Source organism: Xyrauchen texanus, chromosome 6 (assembly GCF_025860055.1).
Source record: "Xyrauchen texanus isolate HMW12.3.18 chromosome 6, RBS_HiC_50CHRs, whole genome shotgun sequence".
NCBI lineage: Eukaryota > Metazoa > Chordata > Actinopteri > Cypriniformes > Catostomidae > Xyrauchen > Xyrauchen texanus.
In genome coordinates, this window is record NC_068281.1 from 7,278,616 (window position 1) to 7,291,456 (window position 12,841).

A 12,841-nucleotide genomic window follows, 5' to 3' on the forward strand; every position below is an offset into this window, starting at 1 on the left:
ATCCTAGGAGTTCACCTAGGAGTCCTGCCTTGTGGAGCACCTATTCCAGTACAGGGTAGATTAAGTACCCGCAGTGGATTGGGTCGCCGAGTTCCTCCGCTGAACTGCGGACCCACAAGGGCTAGGGAGGAATCATCCAGGGATCCGAGGAGTGGGATCTCCTGGGAGAAAAAGTGCACAATTTTACCTCGGACGAGGGAAAGGGCGCTAGGCGCAAGCGATCCACCCGGTCAGTCCGTCAGCGTGTTACCGAGTTCTACCGGCTTGGACCTGAGAAAACACGGGACAAAACTGACTCAACCCAGAGATTATAGAATCTCGCAAAGGTATATTGCTCTACATATGTCTGCTAGGGAGGTGCCCCTGGCCAGTGCCCAAGAGGATGCAACACTCCTTGTTGAGTGGGCTCAGACCCGCAAAGGGGGGGCACGGCCTGGGTGTGATAGGCCAATGAAATGGCGTTCACGACCCAGTGGGAAAGCCTCTGTTTGGAGACAGTGTTCCCTTTCCGTTGTCCGCCAAAGCAGACAAAGGAGACGTACGGTCAAAGTAGGTACACAAAACACGTACTGGACACAGCAACGAGGGGGCTGGGTCTACCTCCTCCCGGGGCAGCGCTTGCAGGTTCACTACCTGGTCTCTAAAGGGCGTGGTAGGAACCTTGGACACGTAGCCTGGTCGCGGTATTAGGATCACATATGTGTCTGCCGGACCGAACTCTAGGCAAGTGTCGCTAACAGAGAACGCTTGCAGGTCACCGACCCTCTTGATGGAGGCGAGCGCGATCAGCAGGGCAGTCTTAAGAGAGAGGGCCCTGAGTCCAACTGATTCTAGCGGGTCAAAGCCAGGTCTCTGGAGGTGTCTTTTATATTTTAAGCAGAATAGACACCATCGACAGATGGCTAGTATTTACATATTTGGACCATGCTGTCTCTCTCTCTCTCTCTCTCTAAGAGATCAGTATGATGAATGGTTGTTTATGAGTGGCGTTGGAATTCTAACAGCAGTAGGCTGTTCATTTGAACGAACTGATTCTGAATTTTTTTTTAAATAGAATGATAAATTCTAATAGTTGTGCAATTAAAAAACTCTTGCACTTTTAAATAATTAATGGGCTAGTTAACCCAGAACATCTGTCATCATTTACTCACCCTCATATTGTTTCAAACTCATATGACATTCTATCTTCAGTGAAACACACAAGGCAGAACATTAAGGACTGAAACACTCAGTCGTCACTTACTTTAATTTAATTTGTTTTACTGAGACTGACATTCCATCTAATATCTCCTATTGCGTTCTTCAGAAGAAACAATGTCATACAAATATGAAATAACACAAGGGCGAGTAAATTATATCAGAATTTTCTATTTTAAGAGAACTATTCTTTAAAATGCAGTTAGTTGCTATTTGTGAATCACTTGTAATGTAGATAACTAAGTTTTTATAAGGGTGGCTTGACTGTAGCTACTTAAAATTACAAGCAGCCTCTAGTTTAGACATTTGAAATAGCTCCCAAAGGTGTATAAATAAGACATTTTAGTCCATGAATTTTGTTCCTTTGGCCTTTCTTCTTTTCAAATTTTTAACTATGCACTCAAATGTGCTTAATGCTCTGTCTTCTCTTACTGTGTCTGAAGATTAATGTGTTGGGTTGGCACTAGGTCCAGTTCTCACCCATAACAGTTAGAAATACTTTATTGATCCCTGAGGCGAAATTTACTCAGCAGTGTAACAAGAGCGACACTGAAAAAGGAAGTTCTCCAAATTAAATCTGTAAAATCAGAGAATGTCTATCTACATCTTTCTCCCTGATATACAGTATGTGTGGCCCCTCATGTATATGGTCAGTCTTGTAAATCTGAGCAGAAGAACCAGGCAGCTCTAGCTGAGATTCAGCTCATGAGTTTACGAGCTTGATTGAGGCAGAGGGCTTCAAATCTATTTTACCTCTGTCTTATACACACTGGACAGTTTTAATAGCTTTGTAGCTATTTGTTTAACAGAGCTTGAGATTGAACATAAAAACAATTCTCACTTACACTATTTATTTGTTTGTGTTTAGACTGAAAGTTCATGATATTACATGATAGTTTATTCAGATCAGTGTTTTGAGTTCTGGGTTCTTTAAAGAAACAGTTCACCAAAAATATGTCATCATTTACTCACCCTCATGTAGTTGAAAACCTGTATAACTGTATCTCTTCCATGGATCATAATAGGAAAAGTTTAGTAGATTGTAATTTTATGGAAAAACGAACATGGAACAATCAATGGGGACAAACACTGTTGAGCTTTAAAGGGGTCATGACATATACCTTTTTGGTATTTCAGTACATTCCTTGAAGTTATCTTATAATATTAATAAAGTTTTTTTTTTTTTTTAATATGGCATATGTTTGCAGAACATGATAATTTTCCACCCTCATTCGGAAATGCTCAGTTTTGGTGCTGCTTCTCCTTTAAGACTTGACAGTAAACACCCACTGTTATGATTGGCTCTCTGCTCTTGACTGACCTGCTCTCTCTTTGCCATCTCACTGCTCGGGGCTACAGATGTAATAAGGTAAAGTAGGCGTTAATGTGTGATTGTTGAGGCAATCTGGCGCAAATGCCTACAACAGTGTGACATCACAATGTGGAGGAAATAGAGAATGAGTCGTTTTGGCAGCTTGTTTTCAACAAATGCTCTTTTTGCAGTGAGGAGGAATTTTAGATTTCTGAGTATACAATATGTGCAGTAACCATGTCAAAAGTTCAAGGAAAATTCCTAGTGTCATGACCCCTTTTAAATTTACAAAAAAGCACCAGTCCATATGTGTAACTTGTGTTGAGTAGTAATGGACTACATTTAATCTGGATTGCATAATCAGATTACAAAATACTAGTACTTGCAAATAGATTGCTATATATTTGTTTTAATGGCAGTAAAAATTAGATTTGACATGTATTCATGTTTAATGGAAGGAGTGCAGATTGGTACTCACTAAACATTTAAAATGGTATTTTAAGTGTAATATTTGTAACAATTTGTAATCAGTACCAGAATACATTTCAGATGTTATCTACCTAACACTGCTGATAATTTGTGAGGAACAGACCAAAATATAAGTTGTTATTCACTGTAAATCTTACCCTCTTCAGGAGGGTACCTTTCTAGTCATTTTTAGAGCTTGTCAGTGCACGTCCCATGCCCATTGAACAGAAGTGTATGGAAAAATTAAATACACCCAGTGCACTCTGCTAAACTTACAATTTGGAATGACATGAGGGTTAATTATTCCTTCAAATCACCAATACATAGATGGTTTTCTAATCGACAAGATAATAAAAAGATATTTGTGAGCAAAGGCTGTGAAACCCTTTTTCATTTTAAATTGAACTTTTTTATATATATATATATTGGTGCTTTATATTACAACCTGATAGTGTTGATGTGAGAGCGCGTTTCCATGCATGCTTGCTCATGATATTATGTACAAATCTCTGATGGTATAGCACAGTTCGTGATGTGATATATGAGCTGGTACTCGGCTCTGTCTCCCATAGCCTTTGGCATGAGTCGGGTTGAGTGATTGTGGTCATTTCAGTAGACAGAGAGACAAGCATCCCTAGACCAAACAAGGGAGGGGAGAACCAGGCCTGTGCTCCGCTGTATTAATGGCAGCACGGTGCTGGATTGGACGGGTCTGTATAATACTGATAAATCAGAATTACAGAGGTGTGGGGGCGGAGCAGGTTGCTTTGGCAGTCAATGGAAAAAAGGGGGCTTTCATTTGTGCCCAGAATCTATGTAAACTCATTTATCATGCCAGCTGTGTTACAAACTCCACCGCTCCACACCAATCTTATCTCTCTCTACTCTCTTCTTCACAGCCCATCCCCCTTTCCTCTCATCTGCAGCAATGCCTTCGAGCTCTGTCATTACTCAGATGGCAATGATGAACACCCTTTGCCTTATCGTAGTCTATGATGCATTTATTATATGTTTACAACATGCTTACAAGGACTCTACTACAAAGTAATTCAGCTTGGTGCCATGTTTAAAGACAGCATGGCATTTGAAATACATTTGACTTATACTGAGTAACAAATTTTAATCAGAGGGGAAATGTACAATTATGGAAATGTAAATGTAAAATTAGCTTCCAAGTCGTGGTGATGTTCTATATGTGAGAAAAGTTTTATTTTGTGTCGATTATTTTCAATGATTTGTTTGTAAAGGTTCACAATTCCATTTAACCTTGTCCGACCGCATGTCCAGATGTGTGGACGTTTTATTTTTGATTTGCTATACTCAACGCATAAACGCATACATTTAAACCAACTAAATACTGTTCATAACACTCTACACCTGGGGTCGGCAACATTTTTGACATGAGTGCCTTTTTTAATTTTCCTGGTCAATGGCTGTGCCGACAAACCCCCCTGCTGGCGTGCCAGTTGTTACCCCTCCGCGTGCCAATGTTGGCATGCCTGCCATAGGTTGCGACCCCCTGCTCTAAATTGTCATTTAAGGGTTAAACATCTGGCGCACAGCATCACTTGACACAACATCAAGGCTTCTGTGGGCGCAAACAAAAGTGCCTCTGCTAAGAAACCTCAAAGATTTTTTCATTGAAACCTGTTTGGTTGTAAAGAGTACCATCTCTAGTTTCGTTTGATGTTCTGCTTTAAAAAATCTATTCATATTTTTTGTCGAAATTGGGACCTTATTCCCTCAAAAGTTGAAAAAACATGTTAGTTATTTTGAATAACATTCAACATGAACACATCTGTGGCTCGTTTCACTTAATTTTAATATACATTTTGTTATCACTGTACAATACAGTTCTATTCATTAACATTGGTCAATGTATTCCTATATATTTACTCTGCATTTTCTCATTGAGAATTAATGGATTCATCCAAAAGCTGAAAAATGTTGCTTACAGAGGCTTTTTATGGAGTTAGGATGAAAATAAGGCACATTTATAACTGTTCCGAGACCAGAGCAGACAGACAGCACACTGGAAGATAAGTCATTCACTAAGTAGGGAGCAAGGGAACAACGTATAAGTGTATAAAGGCACTACTAAAATCCAATAAAAAGTTCACTCAGGCTGCAGATGATGTTTGGACCACTCATCGTGTTTGGCAGACATGGGAGAATGGAAATAAGCACATAGGTTCATAGGTACATAGAAATGTACAATGCTACATTTTATTTTAACATGGTTAACAGTGGTTAGATGATGCAGGAAATTACTTTAAATAAAAATTATTTATTCAGTTTTATAGAAAATAAGATGTAATGTCTGAAACGTCTCATACACATGAGTGACCAACACTTCATGGTATTATTTACATTTTCACAACTTAGTCCTGCTGTCCCCATATGTGGACAACAATGTTTAGTTAAACTATTGCTCTTGAAAAAAAAAAAAGTTTTTATATGTTTTTATTTTTGCTTGTTTATTAGGTGCTACTAGTTTCACATCAAAAAGGGAAATGGAAAATGCACAAAGCAGTCACACTCGGGTCTCAGGAGTTTCTCAGGAGATTCATCAGCCAATTGGTCTGAATCTAATTTTCAATATTCACAAACAACTGAAAAAGTCATGGAAATGAATTGAACAAAAAGATTGGAAACCCTTTTTGCAAGATGGGGCTTGTTTAATTAAGCAGGATTTGATTGGACCCCTTTCTTCAAATTACTAGAAAGAACAATTACACTTGATGCAATCAAAAGAGGTAAAATGTACTTATAATTTGATGTGGAGTTATGAAATTGCTGTGAAAAATCCTGATAGATGTGTCGTGATATGGAAATAATACTGTTCTGGAGGGCTAGAGTTTGATTTAATGCCATAATGGGCAACGTGTCTGCTTATTATTCTGTTCCCAAAATTATTTATTGAACTATGAGGTTAGTCAAAATGTTACATTGAGCATGTTAATTCTGTGGGCTCCTGTTCACATTAATCTTACATTTAACAAATATGCACTGGGCAAGAGTCATTATTTTAATAGAAGAGTGGTTGTAACTCCACTGAAGTGGAATTGGTTGAGTAGAGCCTTTTATCAGCTATTTATGACTTTATAGGTACTTTTGGCACTTCAGGATCCTTTTGAGCATCAGTTTACAATAAACGATTAAGCAGTGCTACAATTTTAAGCATTATGCAATTTAATAATATGTGTTCATGTTAGTAAAAGTTATTATAAAGGGATAGCTATGGTTTACAGTAAAAAAAATATATATATCTTGGGATTTCTTTTCTGAACTATGGGCAAAACAGGTTTCAACTTGGTCCATTATGACTGTATGATTATGTTAGACATAAAAGTATGATGAGTACACATCCTCACATGTTTAACACATTTCTAAAGGCTTAGAAATGAGGCATATACAAATAAAAACTACTATAGATGGGACATGAAATATGCGTCTTTACTGCTTAAATTACTAACATAATGTAAATAATAATATTTCACTTCAAAATCATCATATTCCATATTCAAGATTAATAAGAGCTGGTTTCAGTTGAACAAGTTACTTTTTGCATTCACAATAAAAGCAAACTAAATGCTTTTACAAACAGTACCCTATGCATCACAGTGGTGGAGATAAGCCCCTTTTGTCCCGTTAAATCATACACTTAAATCTTTTGTCCTGTTAGATCATCATTAAATCATATTTTACCTCATATTTTTCACAGCAATTTCATGTTGGAAATTTAGAACAATCGTTTGCGATCTGAGTATGTACGGTTCTTTCATGAAAAGTTTCAATCTACCAACAGCAGCTGCAGGTCAATTGGATCTAATAGAGCAGATAAGACAACAATAAAACAAAGATCGATTTTATACTGGATGTGTTATCAGGACAAATGTATTTTTCATCATTGTCAGGTCATTTTAAATGTTAGAAATGTGTTGCTAAAATTTTTTTCAACAATGGTTTGATATTTTTGTATTTGCTCTTTTACAGTATATAGTGTGCTGACAACCCTACATTAGGCTATTTAATGGCAGGAAAACATAGTGACAACATACCCCGTAGCTTTTTTTCTTTTGCCAAGGCTTGTGCCAATGCAGAAGTAAACCTACCATGAGAAATATATATTGGAGGAAAAAGCCCCAATCTCATATTACACATATTGTGATAAGCCATCCTACAAAATGAGGCAGGCATGGATCTTAGTCCTGTTCGGCAGGGGTTTGTGAGTGAACAGCCCTCCAGAGTTACCCACACACTTACTAAAAACAAACAGCGCCCACACAGGTAAACACAGACACGCATACTACCAAACAGCTTGAGTGTAGCTTTGCAGCCCTCAAGAGTCCACTCACAAAACTTGTATTTGTTTCTCTTTCCCTTGGCTGTGCCTCCTTGAGGGAATTTTGAGATATGGTAGGATGGTTCATTCGGTCAGGCTGCTCTGTTAAAGGGCTAAGAGATTACCCATGGGGCTGTGTGCCTGTGGTGTGCCTGTTATCCAGCTTTAACGATTAACTGAGTGGTTTGAGCAGCAAACGGTCACGTCCGGGGCAACATGACCCTTCTCTTAACTCACAGCTGTCGGCCGCTGAGGCTGAGGAACTGAGATTTGATCAGCTGAACATTATAGACCACTCAAGCATACTTTTAACTTTGACAGATTGTGTGTGTGTGTGTGTGTGTGTGTGTGTTAGGGAAGCTATTCTCAATTTCAAAGTTTTTTTGCACCTGTGCTCTTACAAAATAAAACATTTTGAACCTTTTTATCTGAAGAACCAGTTTTCACAGTGTAGGGTTCTCGAGTGTATAGGGCATTTGGAGATTTAAAAAGCTGTTGTTAAATGATACCTTCTTATCAGCATATTGGTTTTAGTGTTAACAGAGAAGATCCTTTGAAGCACCAGTACTAGATGGTTTTCATTATTACCTTGAAACTTAAAATGATTCCAGTGTAGGATCTTGAAGACTTTCCCCTAAGGCTTCACATTCATTTTATAGGTTTCATTTTGTAGGAAATCAAGCTGCGTATGAACCCTATGGGACACCGTTCGAGGGTCATGTGGTCTGAACAACAATTTATTGGCTGATGGCGCTTAAGAACCGCTGCTGGGGAGCTACATCACAGGCTCCTTAAAGGCCCTATCTTTCGCACCATCAAGTTTTCTGTTCTGTATGAGAGAATTCATCGTTGGACAGCAAGGAAACAAAATGTTCCCTTTTTATGTCATTCTGGGAGAATGCACATGAATAAGGCAATGACCTCTGCGTCTCTCCACTCCCTGTTCGAAGGATCCTGCATGGACCGGTGAGCCCGGCCACAGAAAGAGGGGGCTGGAATAAGAGAATATTATCCAACTGAGTGATGGTTAACCAACGTGCGGGGTGCATAGTCGGAACCATTATTCTCTCTGTATTTCTCCCTTTCGTGGATCACACGGTCGTTCTGGCGAGATAAGGGTGCCTTCGTGACCAAGGATCTCTTGGCAAGTGTAATATAAATTTATGTACAATAAAAATAGGTCTACACACGAGCCTGACAGGCTTGCTGTGTAACAAAAGGTGACCCCCCCCACCACCATTAAGTGGATTAAATTGGACCATATAAACGTATCCATTTCCTCCCTTTATGGAGCATGTGATGTAGCTTTCAGGGAACCAAGGATACGTACGTAACCGAGACGTCCTATGTTCTATGGAACTTAAAGTAATAGAGTAACAGGGGTTTAAAATGGACAAGGAGGTGGTAACCGGCTGAACAGTCAATGTTACATTTAATGAAACAAAAAGACACAAAACACACACTCATGGCAGCTGCGTGTGGCTCTCTCTCTCCTGAACTGCCGCACCCGGCTTGGCCTTATCCCCGATTGGGTCTGGCCGTGTGCACTCACGGCCTGGACTCGCCCTCCTCCTCATAACAAATAGTTCACCCTAAAATTTTTATTCTCTAATTATTCACTTGCACCAATGCCATCCCTGATGTCTTTCTTCAGCAGAACACATATAAAGATATTTAGAAGAAAATGCAGGTGAAGAGGTGCCAGTACTTTGATGGTCCAAAAGTCACATTTAGGCAGCATAAAAGTAATCCATGCAATGCCATTCGAGCAATGAATGTCTTCTAAAGCAAATCAATATGTTTGTGTAAAAAAATCAATTGATAATTAAAAAGTTATTAACTTTTAAAAAGCACTTCCTGCATCATGTAGCTGTTGCGTGACATAAGCGCATCAGCGAGTTCACGCGAAAATTCAGATAAAATAAAATAAAAGAGTGAACGTCACTCGAGAGTTCAGCCATATTATATAGCATCAGAGACCTGGATGGAATGGATGCTGGCACCCATTTACATGCATTATAAGGACATGACAGAGCTCTGTTTTATTCTAAAAATCTTAATTTGTGTTTTGCTGAAGAAAGACAGTCATACACATCTGGGATGGCATCAGGGTAAGTGAATAATTAGATTATTTTAATTTGCCTGAATTTTAAAAGACATCATATGAACTCATAAAGATCTTCTATGGCATCAGACTGTAAAATGTTCTTACTTTTCTCCTATTATTGGAACTCACATAAGCAGCTGTTAGAACTCAATTGCTTCCCTGCCATCTCTCTCTTTCTCTCTCTCAGTCTGTGCCATGTTTCAAAATCTGCAAATGGTGCTGTTTTAACAGGGTTGAAGAAGGGCAGCCATATACCGCTCCACTTCATTCTAAATGTAATTCGATAGTGCATAATCGCAAATTTGTTACGCATCACATTTTATAATATGGTAATATCATAACAGTAAGTGGTTGGCCACACTTGGCCAGAATAGAAGCAGATGGCTGCAGCTTCCTCAACCACCTTTTGTGATGTAAAACTTGTGAAGAGGGATGATAAAAGCACCATAAATATGATAATTTTGGTATGAACAATTTTTAGACAAAAGGATTAGACTAAAGTTTTAGGTCAGTGAAGTACATTTTACTCATTAAAACATCTAAAATTCACCAACAAACTCTGATTACAATATAATTTCACTTGTTTTTGGCACCCCCCCACTGGACATTACACTAGGAAACTGCAGCCAAACATGTATACAGCATAAATTTTGGTTTGCAAAAATTATACAATGGTCACATAATTTTCATGTGATCAGGCTGACAGTGGAAGATTGGGGATTGTTTGTCTTTATTTTTGTAATTCTTTTTGGTGCCAGTAGTGGTGCTAAACATTGTTCATTATTTATTCTTCTACAAGTTGCTCAAAATCTTCTGTTTTTTTCTTCTCTTCTAGTGGGAGGAAGTCAGTGGATATGATGAGAACCTCAACACCATCCGAACATACCAGGTGTGCAATGTCTTTGAATCCAACCAGAACAACTGGCTGCTCACCACCTTCATTGCTCGGCGTGGAGCTCAACGCATATACGTGGAGATGCGGTTCACCGTCCGAGACTGCAGCAGCATCCCGCGGGTTCCTGGATCCTGCAAGGAGACCTTCAACCTCTACTACTATGAGACGGACTCCGTGATCGCCACCAAGGGAACAGCGTTCTGGATGGAAGCTCCGTACCTCAAGGTGGACACAATTGCGGCGGACGAGAGCTTCTCCCAGGTGGATTTTGGCGGCAGGTTGATGAAAGTGAATACAGAGGTGCGGAGTTTCGGTCCGCTATCCAAAAATGGGTTTTATTTGGCATTTCAGGACTACGGCGCATGCATGTCCCTGCTGTCCGTACGTGTGTTCTATAAGAAGTGTCCCAGCGTGGTGCAAAACTTTGCAATCTTTCCCGAGACCATGACTGGGGCAGAGAGCACCTCGCTTGTGATTGCTCGAGGGATGTGCATCCCAAACTCGGAGGAAGTGGACGTCCCGATAAAGTTGTATTGTAACGGTGACGGGGACTGGATGGTTCCGATTGGGAGCTGCACCTGCAAGTCTGGATTCGAACCAGACAGTGGGAACATCTGTCGGGGTAAGAGGTTTAAAATATGATTGATTTTGGGCTCATAGTATTCTGTAATTATTAGTATACTTTTAAACTAATCTTGTTTTAGGTCATGGGAAATGTGTTGGAACTGGGTTGTATCTCACTTAGCTAGACAGCACCTCTGATGAAAGACCAGCTTAGACTTGAAAGAATTCTGGTTTATGTTGGATATTGCTGGTTTGGTGCTGGTCTAGATGGTGGATTATAGACCTGCTGTTCATCATTAAACCTTTGGTGCTGAAGCTGGTTTACCAAGGTGGTCTTCCAGTTTGGAAGCCTGGCAGGGCCGTCATTCTAGGAACCAGCATCCAAAATATCAACATTACAACACAACATATGAGGGCCAGTGGTGGCTCAGCGGTTAAGGCTCTGGGTTACTGACCGAAAGGTTGGGGGTTCAAGTCCCAGCACCGCCAAAAGGCGGTTAAGGCTCAAGGGCCACTGTTGGGCCCTTGAGCAAGGCCCTTGACCCTATCTGGTCCAGGGGTGCTGTTTCATGGTTGACCCTGTGCTCTGACACCAGCTTAGTTGGGATATGCGAAAACAACTGCATTTCATTGGCTCTGTACCTGTACTCTGCACAATGACAATGAAATTGAATCTTAATATGTTGTTTTTTAAGCTAGGGCTTTAGCTTAGTACAGTTCTGCAACAATTTGAACTAATAAAATTCCACTAGTTTGAGTTGTGAGAAGTGCAGATTTTTCATATTTGAGAATATTTTCAAGCAGCAGACTTTTCAGTTTTACTCTGGATTAATATGAGAATGTGGATGTGTTTCTGATAGAGAGCTAGTACGGTGGAGAAATGGGTTTTGGTTAAAGTCAAATTTATTGTTCTTCATTGTCGATCAACCAATAGTAACACATATGTTAGTTTGATTGACAATTGACACTTCTTATAAGAACCAGTTCCATTTAATAAAAAGGGATGTAAATGGAATTGTTAAGAAGACTGGAATCATTCAATTTCTCATGATTCCCATCCCTATTGACCAATATTTTGAATATAGGCTCTCCTCAATGTTTATGTCTATGTGGACCTGGTTTGTGATATCTGAGCTGATTTAGAATGCTATCACACGTACAGATTCTCTTCCATTCCTGTATTTTCCGCTTTCATGCCCACAGTCATATTCCCCTCTCAAGGTCTGCGATTGGCCAATTCAGCCCTCACTCAAGGCCAGTGCCATGTTGGCTCCCTCAGGACCAAACTGTTTGAGAGATGATAAGATTGATTGACAGCCATCTGCACTGGTCAATAAACAGATATGACTCTTGACTTAGTCTGGCTACTCAGCTATTGTTGAGGGAGGGCCAACTTTTAGGAGCACATGTGGTGTTTTTTTTTAGTTCAATGGTATCCTCAGGCAAGGTCTTCTTATCAACTGAGAGATGGACATTGTTGTCCATACATTCCCCTTTTAAAGACCTCTTTCAGAATCTACTATAGGAAGAATGTATTGTTCGGAGGTTGCTCTTTCATATTTAGGAGACTTGAAGATCTCAGTTATGTTTCATGTAATGAACTTTGTCTCAGATATTTCTCCTAAAATGATTGTGGAGAATAAAAAACAAAATGGAGACATAATTGATATCTCTTCTCAAGCCGTATAGGATCAGAGTTGTAGAGTAATGAATTACAAATACTCAAGTTACTGTAATTAAGTAGTTATTCCCAGGAATTGTTCTTTTTTAAGTTGTTTTAAAATGTTATACTTTGCACATTTTAAGTGCTGTAACTGTATTAAGTGCTATTTTCCCACCATCTGTGTTCACTTCTTCCCTGCCCTGATTTTTATTTTATCAACCTGATTGGGTCTTGTGACTCCCATCAAATCAAATCACATGTAAAAAACTTGAAGGGCAGCTGTTGATTGG

The 12,841-nt window shown here is 39.5% G+C and overlaps 1 protein-coding gene across 1 annotated transcript in view; it reads left to right on the forward strand.

Annotated features, from left to right (window-relative positions):
• LOC127645599 (ephrin type-B receptor 1-B-like) overlaps positions 1-12,841 on the forward strand; it is a 323,036-nt gene that overhangs the window by 115,008 nt on the left and 195,187 nt on the right. The window contains exon 3 of the mRNA XM_052129261.1: positions 10,265-10,946. Coding sequence (XP_051985221.1) covers positions 10,265-10,946 — 682 coding nt within the window. The remainder of the gene's footprint in view (positions 1-10,264; positions 10,947-12,841) is intronic.